This window comes from Chenopodium album, chromosome 15 (genome assembly GCF_948465745.1).
Source record: "Chenopodium album chromosome 15, dcCheAlbu1.1, whole genome shotgun sequence".
Classification (NCBI taxonomy): Eukaryota; Viridiplantae; Streptophyta; class Magnoliopsida; order Caryophyllales; family Amaranthaceae; genus Chenopodium; species Chenopodium album.
In genome coordinates this window covers 39,337,949-39,356,018 of record NC_137848.1, presented here as the reverse complement: position 1 = coordinate 39,356,018, position 18,070 = coordinate 39,337,949, and the positions used below count along the sequence as shown (strand labels likewise).

Here is an 18,070-nt window from a genome sequence, read left to right as displayed (position 1 = left end):
AGAGTGGGCATGCAACCCCCGAGGAGAGGGCCCTCCTCCTTCCTGCCATCAAAGAATTTAGAGATGGGCGGGCGCACACTGTATGACGAGCAGGCACTCCTCTCTATTTCTTCAACTTCTGCCTGTTGTGCTATTGAGGAGCGGGCGCTCTGAAACCTGTTTTTTGACAAATTTTACAATGTAATTCTTGGGAATATAAATACCCCCCTCGGCTTCATTTTTTGGGATCTTATTCCCTTTTAGACTTCTTAGGCCCTTAATTTCTTAGAACTCTATTTAATTAGCTTAGTTTCTCTCAAAACTCAACCATTGTAGTAGATTAATTGAAGTTTATGTTCTTAATTTCAACAATTCCTGAATTTTGAAGCTTCATTAGTTATCTCTTTCCTCTATCTCTTACTCTTTATTTTCTGTTTTTAATTACTTAGAGTTGTTAATTTCTTCTCTAATCTTGATTATTTGTTGTTGCATGTTCAATCTACTTTATTCTTAGTACTTCTCTCAAATTGTTAGATTAATGTTGAATTTAGAAATTGTTATTAGTAAATAGTTTCTTAGCTAGAGGTTAGGTGAAGAACCAACAAGGCCATGGGTTGATTGATATTTGTTCTTACATGTTCACTTCGGGTTGTTGATTGATTATTAAAGAATTGTGTGTAATTGGATGGCCACTTATTGCTCATGTTTTCACTTCTATGCTTGCATTGAAAGATGAGGTCTAGTTGTGACCCTTTTCTTGTATGATTGTACCGAATTTCTATCTTCATTACGACTCCTTGCTTAGATGATGTTGTAGTCTTAGTTGCAAAAATTAGATGATAAATCCCCAATTACATATGCCTTATTGCTTTCTCGAACAGATCGAAATACAAACCCAAGTTAGTAGTCTACTTCCCATCGTTGAATCTTGGTTGGCCTATCATGTTAGTTGAGTTTGGTTTAAGAATGCTTAGTGTTGTGGTTTCGAAAGAAGACAATGTCGAGTGCCCTTTCTATCACCCAATTTGTGTTCATGTTTGCCTATTGTATTGATCTATTGGTTTAGTTGGTGTCAATTCCCATTTCCCTCTAGTATTCAAAACCCCAATTTATGACCAAATTAGATTACAATCGTTTCATATTCTTAGTGTACTCATACCCATTCCTTGTGGATACAATCCTTTACTTACCCTAAACTTGTCTTCGGTTGGTTTTGATAGAAATAGTGTTTGGCTTTAGGGTGTTTGTCCAATGACCGATTACAATCTATCAAATCGGTGCCGTTGTCGGGGAATGGCGTTGAGCATTTAGTTACTTATGGAATATGTGAGACTAGTTCAATTTTATAGCTTTATTTTTCTTTATTCTTTGACTAACCTACTAATCTCCTATCAAATTCTCTTTGTTTTATGCCCAAACGCAGCTTTAGAGCACTACCTCTTGTGCCGTTGAATCTTAAGGGCAAATCGAAGAGAAAAGAGGGAGAGCGCATGTATTGCTACTTCAAGTGAACAACAAGTATTCATCGAATCTGGCTAGCATTCTAGTTCTAGTGACTTTAGTAGAGACACCACTCCACTAGGATCACCAAGGGTTAATTTTCTAACTTCTTTACCTCTCCATCAATTTTAAATGGCTCTTCCAAATAAAATCTTAAGAGAGTTTGGTGTTCCTCCACCTTATAAAGAAGTAAGTGGGATTGCTACTCCCACCACCGAAGCAAATAATTTTGAGATAAGACCCGCCCTTATCACCTTGATAGAGGGTCACCAATTCTTCGAGGCAATACATGAGGATCCCATTGCGCATCTCAAGCCATTCACACGATATTGTAGTACCGTAAAGGTAAATGGGGTGACTCCGAAGTACTTTTTGTTGAGCATGTTCAAGTTTCCTCTTACGGGCAAGGCAAGTGATTGATAGGTTGTCTCCAAAGTCATTGAACACATGAAATGAGGTAACTTCAACGTTTCTTGGGAGGTTCATCCCTCTCGGGAAAACGGCTTTATTAAGGACTAAAATATCAAACTTCCAACAAGATCCCAACGAGTCCCTTTATGATGCTTAAGAGAGATTTAAGCACTACTAACAACAATGCCAACACCATCGCATGGAGGATTGGCTTTTACTCTATGTTACATTAACACGGGTACGGGTATCCGATATTGGTACGGATTCGAGTGTCCGATACGTCATTTTCAAAAGTTTAGGACACGGGAACACCGTCTTAACTTTGGACTCGGGTATGGATACGGCAATAATTATTTTAAGAAAAAAAAATCGGATAATTAGTACAACAAAGTTAAACATAATCATTAAAATTGATTACATAAACTGATACATACAACATACACCTTATTGTTTAACTAAGTTTAAAATCTTGAGGAAGCTTGTTAATAATTACGGAGTAAAACAAATAGGAATGAGTACACAAAGCCATTTTATCCTTAAAAAAAAAAAATTTTACCATCTTTGTACAGTACAAAAAAGTTTACCTTGGAAACCACAGTTTTTTAAAAAAATTAAATGTACAGTACACTCTTGCGAAACCACAAAGTTTATTTTTAAAATAATAAATGTACTGTACACTCTTGGGAAACCACATAGTTTTTCAAATAAAGGTTAAAAAATAAAAAGAAAATCCTTCATCTTCATCCAAGGGCTTCAATTAGTGTTTTCTGCTTCTCTCTATAAGCTTCCCTTCTTCATGGTGTATCTTCCTGACTTCCTCTCTGCCATGGAAAACCTTTTCAAGACAACCTTGCTGTACCCGAGAGCCAAGTGACGTGTCCGGACCGGATTTCATAATCGGGTCGTATTGACCCGGGTATAACGGCAAAAATGCCATATCCGAGTAACATAGCTTTTACTCCATGGGTTCTCTAGGGGTCTCTTGATTTTTCTTGAGAGCAGATCGCACATTATTGGATGGGGCATCGGAAAGACCAATCATGAACAAACCACTAACGGAAGCGCTCAAAATCATAGTAGATGTAGTTTAAAACTACATCGATTGGATTCCCAACGAGAGAAGCATTTCCAAGAAGGGAGGAAGGTAGGAGGTAAAGACTATTAATATGATTAATTCAAAATTAGATGCCTTGTCTTCTAAGTTTAATCAATTGCAATCCTCTTCCCTTTCCACTTCCCACGTCAAAATTCACATATATCTAGTTCATCTAATGAAAATGTTTCAATACAAATGATGTCTTGTGATATGTGTGGAGGTGATGATCATGTGACTTCCAAGTGTTATTTACTAAATAATTTATGCTTCCCATCTCCTCCTATGGAACAAGTTAATACAATCAATAATGGTCAAACCAATCCTAGATATGACCCTTATTCCAACACTTATAATGAGGGATGGAAACATCACCTAAACTTTGGTTGGAAAGGGTGTCAAACCTAAGGAAATGGTCAAGGTCAATACAGTGGCCAAAGGATTGTTTAAAATAACAACCAAGAAAATTATAAAAACCAAGATTGGTAACTATGTGTCAAATAACCAAGCAAACTATCAAAATGACAATAAGTAACATCAAAGGGGTCAATATTCTTCTAAAAATAACCCACCCGGTTTTAATGGAGGAAATAGACCACCCCTTGCTCCTATCCCTCAACTACCTCTCCAAATTCAAGCTTCCCCTCTTAAGTTGAGTCTAGAAACCACCATGGAAAAATTTGTTAACATGCAAACAAAGAAAACCAATGACTTAGAGGAGACTAGGAGAGTATCAAGCAAATGCAAATCCATAACAAGATGCAACAAACCCAGTTAACTCAAGTAGTTAGTGCGCTTAAGAGTAACACTTCTAGCACTTTTTTGCCTAGTCAAGCCATTGATCCTAGAGAACATTGTAATGCAATTATGACTAGATGTGGGACTACCATAGAAGAGACTCCACCCACGAGTTTGCAAAAAGAGAATGAGAATGAGGAGGTTAAGGAAGAGAAATAATTTTGGAGGTGTCTAAGTCAGAGAGGATGAAATGGTTGTCATGAGTGAGTCCACCACGGTGAGCTTAACCGAACTCACCCACTAAACTAAAAGACCCCGAAAGTTTCTCTATTCCTTGCTCTATAAAGAACATTTCTTTTGAAAATGGCCTATGTGATCTAGGAGCTAGTGTGAGTTTGATGCCTCTTTCGGTTTATGAGAAGCTTGGCATAGGTGGTTTGGTACCCACCAATGTCACTCTTCAACTTGCCAATTGATCTACCAAATTCCCTAAGGGTAAAGTTTAAGATGTCCCACTTAAGGTAGACAATGAAGATGCCCTCACCCCTATCATCCCAGTACGACCTTCCTTGGCAACGAGTGGTACAATTATAGATGTAAGGGAAGGAAAGCTCACATTAAACGTGGGTGATGATGAATTTTGCCTTACCATTGACCCCACCCCCTATGAAAGATTGCATGACCTTAAATGCTCTTTTAGTGATAATGATTTGCATGACTTGAGAATGCTTTGTGCCACTAACCCTTTTTTTATGTTCATGAGTCAAAACAAGTAGTGAATAGGTTTGATGAGGTGATTGCCATTCTTGCTTGACTCGAGACATTGACTGAAGAAGGTGAGCCCGAGGCTCATAAGGATGAAGGGATGACACTAAAGCTTCCAAGAAGAAGAGGAAAGGAAAGGCAAAGAGAAAAATGAAGAAGACGATGGATTCAAAGGAAGTTGTGAATAGTGGTGTTGTGATTTGTGTGAAAATTGGGTGAAATTAATATTATTTGTGAAATTCTGTGTAAGGAGAAATTGTTTGGTTCTGTTGTATTATATTGTGAAACAAGTATTTGGATTTTACGGGAGTTTGAAGTTAAGGGTGTGTGCAATGTTAAGTGAGTATCTTTAGTAACCATCCCCTAATTAAAAAAATGAAAAAGCTTTTTAGAGGAGGTAAAAAGAGAAACCCAAATGAACCTCAACCATCCCCAACTTCTTCACAACAAGACAATTCTGACCCACCACCACCTATAAGGATCCATGACTGAAAGAAAAAAGCACACAGTGACCTTTTAAAGCAAAAAATTCTTCCAACATGTATCTATCATAAAGAATCAATGGAGTTACTAGGGATCGATGAAGAAATAAGAAGAGTAGTCAACAATTTCAGTTGGCTAAACTTCTTAAATCTTAAGGAAGAAACGTATGCTTCCTTAACTCTTGAATTTCTTTCATCGGTCACAATGAAGCGCATAAATATTGAGGGTGAGCCATTAGAATGAGAATTAACGTTTAGGATGTTTAATATCGAGAACTGAAAAGGTTCTAACTTTAACTAGATTGACTGAAATCTTAACATGGCCCACCACAAACCAAGTGTATGACTTCAATGGTACTTACTTTTCTAGCTATGAGGAGCAAGGGTGGTGGAACACCAATGCGGGGTATCCCAGTTTCACGATAAGGTCTAGCCATGCTAGCCACATTATCCACCCCGTGCTTCGAATTTTCATGAGAATCATGGGCTATGTTTATTTCTCTAAACAAGACTTAGGGAAACTAACAAAAGAGGAGATCCAATGCCTCTTCATAGCCTCAAGATTCGAAGGCAATGTGGAAGGAAACGTAAACACAGGATACATGTTCGTTAAGAGATGTATAGACATGAGGTTGAAAGGAGAGATGAACGGTGAGATTAAAGTGGGGGAATGATTTCAATTATAGCGAGGAACTCACGATTTGGTGCCTTTCTAGACCAAATGGTCCTGATCCATACTTGCTTTACATCAAGGGACTTTATGATATGAAGTTTCTGTTTGAAATTCCGAGCTAGGTCCGTCGCTTTAGTTGGAAGGTCAATGGGAGGGATTATTGCACACTCCCAAATTTCGCGGTCATTAACTCCGTAGGAGACATGTGGAAGAGGAGGATGAACCATCTCCCCTAGATCGTGGAATGGAGGATGTACGAAATGACGAGGTATAGGTACATCCTTGTTAAGGTGGTCATCACTTGTGGGAGTTGATCACGTGGCACGTGCCACGTGTCTCCCACAGAGTTAATGACCGCAACATTTGGGAGTGTGCAATAATCCCTCCCATTGACCTTCCAACTAAAGCGAGGTACCTAGCTCGGGATTTCAACAAGGAACTTCATATCATAAAATCCCTTTGATGTCAAGCAAGTTGGAGCCATGGACCAGGACCATTTGGTCTAGAAAGGTACCAAATCCTAAGTTCCCCGTTATAATTGAAATCATTCCCCCACATTTAATCTCGCCATTCATCTATCCTTTCAACCTCATGTCTATACATCTCTAAACGAACATGTATCCCATGCTCACGTTTCCTTCCACTTTGTCTTCGAATCTTGAGGCTATGAAGAGGCATTAGATCTCCTCTTTTTTTAGTTTCCCTAAGTCTTACTTAGAGAAACAAGCATAGCCCATGATTCTCATGAAGATTCGAAGCACAAGATGGATAATGTGGCTAGCATGGTTAGATCGAGTCGTGAAATTGGGATAACCCGTATTGGTTTTCCACCACACTTGCTCCTTGTAGCAAGAAAAGTAAGTACCATTGAAGTCATACACTTGGTTTGAGGTGGGCGATGTGAAGATTTCATTCAACCTAGTAAAAGTTAGGACCTTCCCTGAACATCCAAAACTTTATTTCACATTTTAATGGCTCACCCTCAATATTTATGCGCTTCATAGTGACCGATGAAAGGAATTCAAGAGTTAAGGAAGCATACATTTCTTCCTTTAAGATTCAAGAAGTTTAGCCACCCGAAATTGTTGGCTACTCTTCTTATTCCTTCATCGATCCCTAGTAGCTCCATTGATTCTTTGTGATGGATACGAGTTGGAAGAATTTTTCTCTTAAAAAGGTTACTATGTGGTTTTTTATTTCGGTCATGGGGTCTTATGGGTGGTGGTGGGTTAGGATTGTCTTGTTGTGAAGGAGTTGGGGATGGTTTAGGTTCATTTGGGTTTCTCTTTTTACCTCCTCCAAAAAGCTTTTTCAATTTTTTAATTAGGGGATTGTTACTCAAGAAACTCACTTAACAACAACCAACATCACCACACACCCCCTTAACTTCAAACCCCCTTTTTCACAATATATATACAACACAACCAAACAATTTCTCCCAACACACTATTTCACAAATAATATCAATTTCACCAATTTTCACAAATCAAGTTCACAAGTTCACCATAAGCAATTTTCAATCACAACACCTATTCCAAAAAACATTCACAAAATTTCACTCACAATTCTCAATAATCAACAATAATTGTTTCTCTTCAACAAACCATGCAATTAATCACACAATTTATATGAAATAAACAAAAATTAGGGACATTCGAAGAAAAACCCTAAGGTTTAAGAGGGAAAGTGAAGTAGAGTGGGAAATTATACCGACTAAAGTATGAAAATACTTAGCTTCTTCTTCAATCCTTCAATCTTGATTTCATTCCTATAATTTCCTTGGTTTTTTCTTCTTCTTTTTTTCACAAGCCCTTGGTGATTCTAGTGGAGTGAGTCTCCACTAAAGTCACTATAACTAGAATGCTCGGATTTAATGGATACTTGTGGCTTACTTGAAGTAGCAAATCTTGCTCTCCCTCTTTTCTCTTCGATTCACCCTTACAACCTTTTCTCTCTTCCCAACGATGTAAAGGAGTACTTATCAATAATGTTGTTGGACATCATTAACATGAATGAGAAAGATCGTATATTTAACTTTGTCAATGGGTTGAAAGGATGGGCATAACGAGAGATTATGAGGCAGAAAGTTGATACCCTCACCGCTGCCATGTGTGCTGAGAGATTGATGGACTACTCTGTCGGGAAGTCGAGCCGATCCGAGAATGATTCAAGTGAAATGTCCATGTGCTACAATAGCCCGGCTCCAAAGTTAGGCTACCGAGTATCGTCCAAAAAGTTTGAGAGGTACCAAAGAAGTGGATGAGGTGATGCTCCACATCGACCCCTCCCATAACTCCGGAACCTCCAAGGCCTTCGGGAAACACAAGGTCTCTTAACTGCAGACTTTGGCGAGACTCACACAAATGGTAGGAGTGCAAGCATAAAGAAGAGATTCACAAGTTTCAAATGAAATTGTCATCCATGTCCGTAAAGGAGGCCCCAAATGAGAAAGGGAGGAGCAAAGAGACTAGCAACGATAACGTGCAAACCTACTTGTCGTCTATCAAATAGGCGCTATGAGATTAGTAGTCGCTGAATAACTAGAGGTCCAACATGTGTCGGCAATGCAAGTGATGAAACGATAGAAGAAGGTAACATCAAAGAAACAAGCTCGCACTAGAGAAGCAGGTGATAAAACCCAATGAGCTGGCAACATCAAAGTAAAGATGCCAATGGGTCAGAGGTGGGTTAGGTGATGCTTCATCCGCCTCCATCCACCAACAATCCATCCATCATGTGACCCATTCACCCATCCATCACCTAATTTTCCTTCATCCACATCCAATCCATCCGTCATCCATGGATGAATCGGGTGGATCGTCCATGGATGAATCGGGTGGATCGGGTGAAATAAATATATAAATACAACTTTGCACTTTCATAATTAAAATCAAGATTTGAAAAAAAAAAAGTGATCAATTTATTTAAACTTTGATACATCTTTTTAATACTTGTTCCTTTTTACTAAATTAAAAACAAATGCCAATTCCTAACATTACAATAGACATTAAATTATTAAAAAAAATATTCTTTTTATATATAAATTTAACGGGTGGATGGATGGGTAGGGTGATGGGTTGGATGTATCATCATCCGAATCTGACCCGATTCGTCACCCGATCCATCCATCATCCATCCGTCACCCGCTTGAGTTCAGGTTTTCATCTATATATTTGGATCGTGTGGACGATTATCCATCGGGTTTGGATGATATTGCCACCCCTACATCCACCCTCGCCACAACACGACATATCAACAATGCTCGAACAAGTAGCAGAGATACCAAAGAAGATACACTAGAGGAGTACAATGGTCGAGCCAACAATAAAGTTGATGTTTAGGGGACCAAAAAAGAATGGAGAGAAAAGGCACCAGCACTATGTAATATATGATTTTATTAATATTTAAAATTATAGTTTTTATATAATTAAAATTCTATTTTATTATATGATAAAGATTGCCAACTCTATTTTAATTCATTTCAGCATAAATAATTTCAGTTTAGTTAAAAAAAAATTAATTTCAATTCAGTAAAAATAATTTTCGTTCAGCATAAATAATTTCAATTTCGTAAAAATAATTTAAGTTCAACAAAACTAAGGTGAAGTAAATAAGGCCTTATTTGTGAATCATGCTTTATGATAAAATCGAATTAGAAACTCACTCCTAATTGTTTGGACCTTGCTACCTAACCTTGTTAGTTGGTTTAGGAATTGCTTAATTTGTAGCTTTGAAAGAAGGCATTATTGAGTTTCCCATCCGATCACCCATTTGTAATTATGTTTTACCCAATTTGTTATTTCATTGGCTTGGTAAATTCATATCCAATATATCCCTAGCATTTGTTTCCCATAGTAATTCCCTTAGTTTAATTTAGTTGTCTTGTAGCCAGTCTTATGATCGAGTTAGCTTGTAATTGTTTTGCAAATTTGTGTTGTCATTCCCTACGGATATGATCCTTTTTTTTCCATATACTTCTTGTTCAGTAGTACAAGTCTTTCACAGTGTTTAATTATCCGATGATCGATTTACAAGCTCATTAAGCATAAATTCCTATGGTGACATTACCTCATTATACTCCTCTAGGAACTATAAAGATACTTGTTGGAGCAACCTGAATCCAAAATCCATTCATCTTTACCCTTGACTTTCCCATGAGTGGCAAGTTGGCAACCAATGCACCACTATCATTATTGGTGTCAATAAAAGTGGATTCAATGGTAGTTTGAGGTTCCTTCCCCTAAAAGTGTTTACTAACACCATCTCCCAATTGTTTATTTTGCCACTTCTAACAGTCCGATTTAAAGTAGTCCTTGATGCAACTTAATTACAAGTCTTATACGATTAGGGTTCGGTGGTAGACTTACCCTTGTTCTTTTTCCCATTACCATTACTAGCATAACTCTTCTTAACAGTTCTAGCTCTCACAAAAAAACCTTGCAAGAGAGAGCTAATGAACATAACAAGTTAACAAAGAAGAAAAAGATAAAATCTGATTACACCATATAGCAACAATCTACATTGTTAAAGAAGAAGGAGAAGAGATAATATAGAACTGTAAATAACTAAAAAGGTAATAAGATGTAAAAAATAAAAAATCATATTGGAACATCCAAACATGAAAGTAATTAAAGTATACAGCGGAATAATATATGAATATTATAGTGAACAAAGGGAAGAAACAAAAAAGTATACCTCATTGTAAGCTTCTGCAAATCTTTTATTTCCGACTCTAGGAGATCCAAAGTTGTACATAGTAACAGATATAGCCCCATTTCTAGAGCAAAAAAATAATAGTGAAATTTTAACATACTAGATTATGAAGATATTCAACAGGTAAAATGCTAGTTCTCTATGGCAATTAGTTGAAAGGAGTTATTACTCAAGATTTTAAGTAACATCAGCAAGAGCACTTCAACATCCTTAAAATAATACAAGCTAGCATCCAAATGAGATGGTCATCCTCTAAATTAGTTTTTCAGTTAGAAGCACTATCCAAAGTAAGAAGAATGTGTCCACATTATTTTTATGAAAATTGAGACAAGTCTAAGTTACTAGTAGTTAATATCCGGTGATCAGAATTGCCATTATGTATTAACAAACCACTCAAACACCATATGATCTATCATCAAATTCAATAAAAATCTTCCAGCATGCCATCTTGTGAAATACCGGCATCTATGATACCATGGATACATGGCCTTCACAAAGCATATAGCATAAAAAGAGTGAACTCACTTTGCCAATTGAGTTGATGAAAGCTCGAGAGAAAGTAAAGTTGCTAAAGCACCACCAAGACTATGACCAGTGCAATAAATATGCCATTTATTTTGTGGTTGTTCATCATCATCCCTGCATCACATTGAATAATCGTATAAACCTGAGGAACATCACTGCAATCTTGCTTACATAGCTATGAGTCGCATGTGTACCACAGACAGAAACAAGCAACTGACTAAGAAGATGAATAAATAATTTTAATTCCCCTTTTAGCAATTAGACATTAAGATGAAGACGTTTTTGAATGACTTACATGATACCAACAGCTTTCTTGATCAGAGCCATAATTCTGGTTCTAACTGAATCATATGCACTCAGAAATCCGCTATGAACCTGAATTGACCATTCAACAATAGCAAAATATGGAATGATCAGAAGATCAGGCAACCATCTAACAGCAAGAAATTAAAAATGAGTCATACTTGAACTTCTTCCTTAAAATCTCCACCAATTCTTTCAGGATTTAACCTGTAAGAACAGCATTTTGAAATTAATCATCTCAAATGCATTCATACTGACAGTCACAAACCCTCCATGAAAAAACACCATCAATTCACAAGATGAGAGGACATGAACAGCTAAATATCAAACAGAGACACACACAAAACCCCACTTCACTGCACCGCTTCGAAGAATGGCACTAATATGTTAATCAAAAACTTTACCCAGCAGGAGCTAGCATTAGATCAGTCCGCAAGTCCTTCCATCTTGCCTAAAAGTTCAGCAGTTAGATTATTTCAATCAAGAAATACAATGCACTTCAACATGAGCAATTATTAGTAAACAACCTACTTGTTCAGTACCCCTGAATGCAACAACTAATCTTTTCCTGGTACAATCCCGCCAAATTGCTACCTGCAGCCTCTCAAGATTATAAATCCACAGGAAATCATACAATACTGAGTGCTAATCTATTTACTTGGCAAGCTTGAGCCAAAAAATTACCTGTGTATCTGTAGTTGAATTATCCAAAAAACAGAGCTTCTCAAAATCTGATTTAATTAAACTTGGCTTTCCTAATGCAGTGGCGAGCATAGCCCAAGCTTCCATGGCAGTTTCAGCAGTTGAAAAAAGGGCCCTTGTCTCTTCAGCTCTCTTTTCATCCAAACCTGCAAGCCCTTCATTCTTCAAAGAAGCTGAGACATCATCATTCTGTTTTGGTAAACTGTCTTTTTTATCTTCAGAATGCTCCCCATTCAGTGATTCCTTCTCTAATTGAGGGCTAGCAGCAGACAAAAGCATGAGTGCACTGAAAATAGAATCAGTTTGCTTCAATATGTCCTCAGTTGCCTTCCTAATATCAGGAAGTGAAGACTGGATCTTGCCAATGTTAAGTGGGCTCAAATCCGCACCAGAATCATCACTAGAGTCCTTTTCTGGAATTGCAAGCCCTGATTCAATATAGCCCGCTTCTGCCACTTGCTGTGACTGAAAGCCCATACTTTTTATTAAGTCAAAAGCATCCCATTTCATTTTATCAGGAACAGGGATCCCTACTTTCTGAATCACATTTTGATTGATAACATCAGCAAAGCTTCTCCAAAAATCTATGTTTGATTGTGTAGTGTCACTAGTATCATTTGATGAGAAATCCTCTGCATAGTTTGCATCACTGAAATTTGGACTTTCCAAAGATCCTTCAGAGAGGCTGTTTGATGATGATGGTGCATCAGACTTACCAGAAGATTCACTTGACCCTTCAGCTGCCTCATGCTTAACAATACTTGAAAACCAATCTTTATGCAAGTATGAATCATTCAAAGATTTTAACTGACCAAAAGCAAATTGCACAAACTGGCGTACTGGCACACTTTCAGATCCAGCAAGCATTTTTATAGCTGAATCAACACCTTTTTGACTAAGAAATTCAGAAACAAAAGGTATCTGCCACCACTTTTTATCTTCATCAACTTCACCAAAACTCCTATATTTGACCTGAAAAGAATGACATGTGAAAATAAGTTCTTGAATGGACTGATCCTACTCAAATCTTGTCCATATATGACTCTTATGGAAAGTGTTGGTGAAAAAATTTATAGAGTCATGTAAAACAGTAGCCAAAGGTTATTCCTTCATAAAATTAATTACACCCAAAAGCAAAAGCTTCAGAAATGATAATCTTTCATTCTAAAATATTTTCAATGCTACGTATTAAAATTTATATTTCTTCTTCCCATAGTATGTCTGTTCTTCCCCCTTTAGATATCATTTCTACTTACTCTCCTAAATTGATTAACTACTAAAACTCTACAAGAGCTACTCTAACAGACAAAAAAGTTCATGGAAACCAGGCATATTAAGATTATCCTAAAGTGATCCATACAACAATGAACATCAAAATCGAAGCAATAGAGATCAGGAAATCCTAGACATGAAATGATTTCAGTGTGAAAGTCTTAAATTTTATTAGCAAGTAAAGCTATGCGACAAGATTACAACTAAGAAACACAGAGAAAGCATATTTGTTTTCACCAAAGCCACCAGCTTCACTGCTTTCCAATCTAAGGCACGGGTATCCTACCACCAGCGTATACAATGAAATATCTCATAAAAGAGGGCATCTACAATGGCCACCATTGAATTTGCAAATGACGCAAAACACAGTACACACAAGTGCAATAAAGAAGCTCTTAATATCAGGTCCAATTTTTATGGCTTTTTCTATATGACATTTTCCTATTCAATAAAGTAAAATTTCACTACATCAGTACAGAATTATTTAAACCTGATATATAATTTAACAGCAACAATGGTAATAAAAAAGATTGGAATTGTTGAACATAGATATGATGACTAAGACACTGAATAAAAGGTGTAAATCTTTTCATATCAGTGGCCAAAAACTAGTCGTTACTGTATATTTTTTTCTACAACCACATTGTTTAATTGCTTCCTAAAATTAAAACTTACCTCTAATTGTATCTTTCCACCACCTCCTATGCCTTCCAATTCCAACAGCAACTCATGTGAATTTCCTATCAAAATATACTATTATCATCTCATCACTAAATGAAGTAAATCTCAATCCTTTACTCTCAAATTGGTTCTTCTATTAAAAAGATTTGCCTCCAACACCACTTTAAAATCACTCAGATACTTCATACTGGTAGTTGAAAAGAAGAGAGAGTTATTCCTTTAATGCTTAAATGTTCATTAGTAATGGGGACAGATCTAATTGGACAAATTTTTTCAACAACAAAGCCTTAATCCCAAACATTATATTCAAATAAATTAAACAAAAGCAATTCCAAACAAACAAAACATAGCATATTACGGCCAGAAAACATTTTCTTTTCGAAAAAAATTCAAAATCTATGATGCTAATCAATGTAGAGTTTAAGTGGAGCCAGACAAGCTACAGTTTAAATGAATGCATTATAAAAGCCAACTTGTGGAAAGAAGAACAACAAATTAGAGTTATATTCTTACCATCACATAAGGCTTCTAGATCAACGCCTGCGTTTCCCATACGCTTGTGTGGAGTGACAAGATTTGCATCCCAAGCTGCCACCTAGAGAGTTCACAACAAATGTTACAGGCAAATAAGTGAATTATACTAAAGCTTTCCACAAACTTGCACAGCTTTCTAAATCTTACTTATTGTTTTATTTATCCACTTTTTGGTGATCACTGCTCAGAATGCAAAATCATAGTGTTTGGAATGTGGGAATGGGAATTCGGGGTTAGAGAGTGGGATGGGGATTAAATTTGGGATTCATAAAAATATAGTTAATCCCTTGTTTGGTGTGTTGGGGAATTTATAGATAATAGATATATGTTTCTAAGAGACGCATGCAGCCACTTTAACGATCTACCAATTTATGAACTAAACTAGTCCCTCATACAACTCCTCGGATACTTCACTGGCAAACAACCAGGTGATATCCATTGATCATCATAGAACTTATTCATTTCCATGAGAAGAGAATAAAGTTGATAAGATGTAATGCTATATGAGAAGAAGCTAAAGGGTTGACCCACATGGGTTAAAGTAGACAAATTTGTATACTTTACACGGCTATCAAAAGTTTGATGCATTCTGCTGGAGTAAGAGGTGCAAGCAGCAAAAGAAGTCACCTAAATTATAACTTTATATAAGTTTGAGAAAACCTGATGCTGGACACTCAAGTAGATAATATTTATCTACAAACATCTTAAAAGAGTAGTTAATATCAATTATTTAGCCAGATTGCAATGATTCCAGCAAGGTTGTTCAACATTATCCCTACATATTTTTATTAAGGCAGCTTCAAGTATCAAACACAGTAAATTGATCTTCAGTGTAATTTTACCTGGAGAAATGCATTGGGTGAAAGCTTGATATTTACAACAAATTCCTCGTTCCATGTTGGATCTTTTGTGCTGAAAACATCAAAAAGCAGAATAAAATTAAAGTTCTCAAACAAGTAGTCATATATAAAGGCCATTAATCATTAATATTTGTAGTATTAGTGGTATATGTTCTTTCATACATATCAATCCAGGTGTTGCATTCTAAAAGAAGCATTAAATCAATAGCAACAGTTCACCAACTCCCATATCTGAAAAGATGACGCTATTAGAAATTTGCGCTGCAGAATAAAAGAGATCATTTGGAAAGGAATTGACCTACCCCCATTTTGTTTTGCTCTTGAGCACTTGACCGTCAAACTCCATGACAACATATGGATCGCTAGTTCCCTGGCATAAAACAAATGTGTTGAAAGAGGCGGGGAATGAAGTATGAAGAAAATATTATCCAAAAACCAAAAAAGAAACATAAAGCTAACGGAAAAGGCACATAGTACATTAAAAAAAATTAAACATGGAATTTGTAATACATATTAATAATTCACAGATTAGCCAAAGTCACAAATTAAAGCAGAAGTGATCAGAAGATTACAAACCCATGGATCCATGGCTGGTAGAGTACAACCTTTCTTCAACTTTATGAACAACTGCCCATCATATATTTCCCGAACAAATGATCTGCAATTATGAAATTTCTTACATTTCAGTTATTTAACCAAAGTAAATCTTTTTCCTATTTCTTGTGAGTTGTTCATTTATAATGCATAAATTGTTGCAAGGGTATTATCCTAAAAAAAGTGAAGATAATTGGCTCTTTCATATGCAGTTTGAACCCATATACAGTACTACACCAAAATAAAATGGTAACATGGAGAAAACTGCTTTTAAGTAATCAGAAAAGTACTTTAATTCACCAATATACTTCCTCACTCAACAAGTCTATTTGTGCCTTCAATTCATAATATTTAAGCCATTCTCAACGCAATGGTGCTTCAAAAAAAAAAAAAAAAAAAAACATTACTACAATAGTTTTCTAACACCAAAACCTTGTTAAAACAACAAGAAATCCTACAAAAGTTGAGAATGAAACCACTGTGCAACAATCATGAATTAGTGAGATAGATACTAGACAATAAATGAATGAAACCGACGCTAAAGTCACAAGAGAGATTGAGAATGGTAACAATAACAATATAAATGACACCGACAATAAGACCATAAGTAAAAACAAAGAGAGTAGCGGACTAGTCTAAGGCCCTGTTCTCTTCAATTTAAAAAAAAATAATAATAATATTCAGTTTTTAGTTCAGTATAATAATACGAAGTCATAATATTTAATCAATAAAGTAACTTTAAAGAGAAAATATAATAGGAAATCGGTAAAAATAATTTCAATTCAGTAAAAATAATTTCAATTCACTAAAAATAATTTAACTTCAACAAAAATTATTTTACTTAGGCAAAAATTAGGGTGAAGAAAATTGGGCATAAATTAACATTAAAACAATAGGAAATATCATCTCCTTGAGGATAGAGTTAACAATTGACTAAGGCCCCGTTCTCTTCACCTTATTTTTGATGAAAGGGGATTATTTTCACTGAAACAAAATTATATTTGCTGAACTTAAATTATTTTACTGAACTTAAATTAATTTTACTGAAGTGAAATTATTTTTGCTGAACTGAATTATTTTTACTGATTTTCTATTATAAGTCTTCTTTAAGAAAACTGAAATTTATTGAACTGAAATTATTTTTATTGAACTGAAATTAATTTTACTGAAGTGAACTTATTTTTATTGAACTGAAATTATTTTTACTTAATTTTTACTTAATATTATTTTTATAAGGTGAAGAGAACGGAACCTAATATGAGCAATCATTCAAGCAATTAATCTCTTATAAAACAATCACACAATAATAAACTCGAGAAAATGATCACGCACTCGGAAAGATAAACCGTCGTACAACCAGCACCATCTGTTTCCCGTCGTCCAACATTATCCTACACAACATAAAAATGTTCAATCAAATTAAACATTCCTCTCCAAAATTGGAATTTCAAATGCATCTTATCCAAAACTACCTAATCAAACTTACTCAACTTAACAAATATTGTACTTCGTATAACTGCAAAATTCCTAATCAAAAATGATGTAACAAACAAATATAATGATATAAATGGAAGAAAATTACAGAAGGAGAAGTATAAGCTTCGAAAGCGAAACCGGCTAATATGACCGCAAGATTAATATCAAACGCAGGACGCTCAATTTCCTCCACAATCTCGACCTTGTCAACGTGCAAATTCGATTTGCAAGAACAATACAGAGTGCAATTTCGCGCTCTAAAATTCCCAAAATCGGAACCAAAAACCCTAATTTTAGTAGAAGGAAAAAGAGGCTGAAGTTGAAATCGAGGAAGTTTAGAAACTGAGATCGATCGATTGCGTTGGAGTTTGAAGGAGAGAGAAAATGGATAGTGAAGGAAACGGAGGTGTAAGGAAGCAGCAGTCATGGCTGACAATGGAGGTGAGAGAGTGAGAGCCACAAAATTGATTAGCGTAACGGTCAAAAAACAAGAGTGAGGTTTATTTTATTCCTTTAGTTAAGAAAAACTTGAAAGAGAGTGTTTGCGCCAAAAAGTGTAAAAGTTGAATGTCCGAGAGGAGAATGAGAGATGATGGTGCTGCCAGCATGCCCGCTCGGCTCGGTTTTGGATCCGGTGCCCGGAAGGAGTTGGAAAGATCTAATACCCTCCCCTTTAACTACATTTAATATCTTTTTACATAAACTGGTCTGTATACACGGAATGTGTACAAATAATTCAATCTGATTATTTAGTAATAATCCAGCGGCA

General features: G+C 36.0%; 1 protein-coding gene across 5 annotated transcripts in view; it reads right to left on the bottom strand.

Moving 5' to 3' along the window:
- Window positions 1-17,834, bottom strand: part of LOC145583138 (uncharacterized) — a 29,113-nt gene extending 11,279 nt beyond the window's left edge. Inside the window, exons 1-14 of one of the 5 annotated variants that reach the window (XM_081640295.1) lie at window positions 17,408-17,834; window positions 17,158-17,216; window positions 15,808-15,889; window positions 15,534-15,601; window positions 15,214-15,283; window positions 14,351-14,432; window positions 13,832-13,896; window positions 11,867-12,856; window positions 11,714-11,776; window positions 11,587-11,633; window positions 11,344-11,389; window positions 11,175-11,254; window positions 10,880-10,993; window positions 10,337-10,418 (exon numbers count right to left, since the gene is read on the bottom strand). In XM_081640295.1, coding sequence (XP_081496421.1) covers window positions 10,337-10,418; window positions 10,880-10,993; window positions 11,175-11,254; window positions 11,344-11,389; window positions 11,587-11,633; window positions 11,714-11,776; window positions 11,867-12,856; window positions 13,832-13,896; window positions 14,351-14,432; window positions 15,214-15,283; window positions 15,534-15,601; window positions 15,808-15,889; window positions 17,158-17,216; window positions 17,408-17,728 — 2,169 coding nt within the window. In that variant the 5' untranslated portion in view covers window positions 17,729-17,834. Of the gene's footprint in view, window positions 1-10,336; window positions 10,419-10,879; window positions 10,994-11,174; window positions 11,255-11,343; window positions 11,390-11,586; window positions 11,634-11,713; window positions 11,777-11,866; window positions 12,857-13,831; window positions 13,897-14,350; window positions 14,433-15,213; window positions 15,284-15,533; window positions 15,602-15,803; window positions 15,890-16,115; window positions 16,202-17,157; window positions 17,217-17,407 lie in introns of those variants that run through there. The other 4 variants (XM_081640294.1, XM_081640297.1, XM_081640296.1 and 1 more) reach the window with 4 other exon arrangements.
- Between the last annotated feature and the right edge of the window lie 236 nt (window positions 17,835-18,070).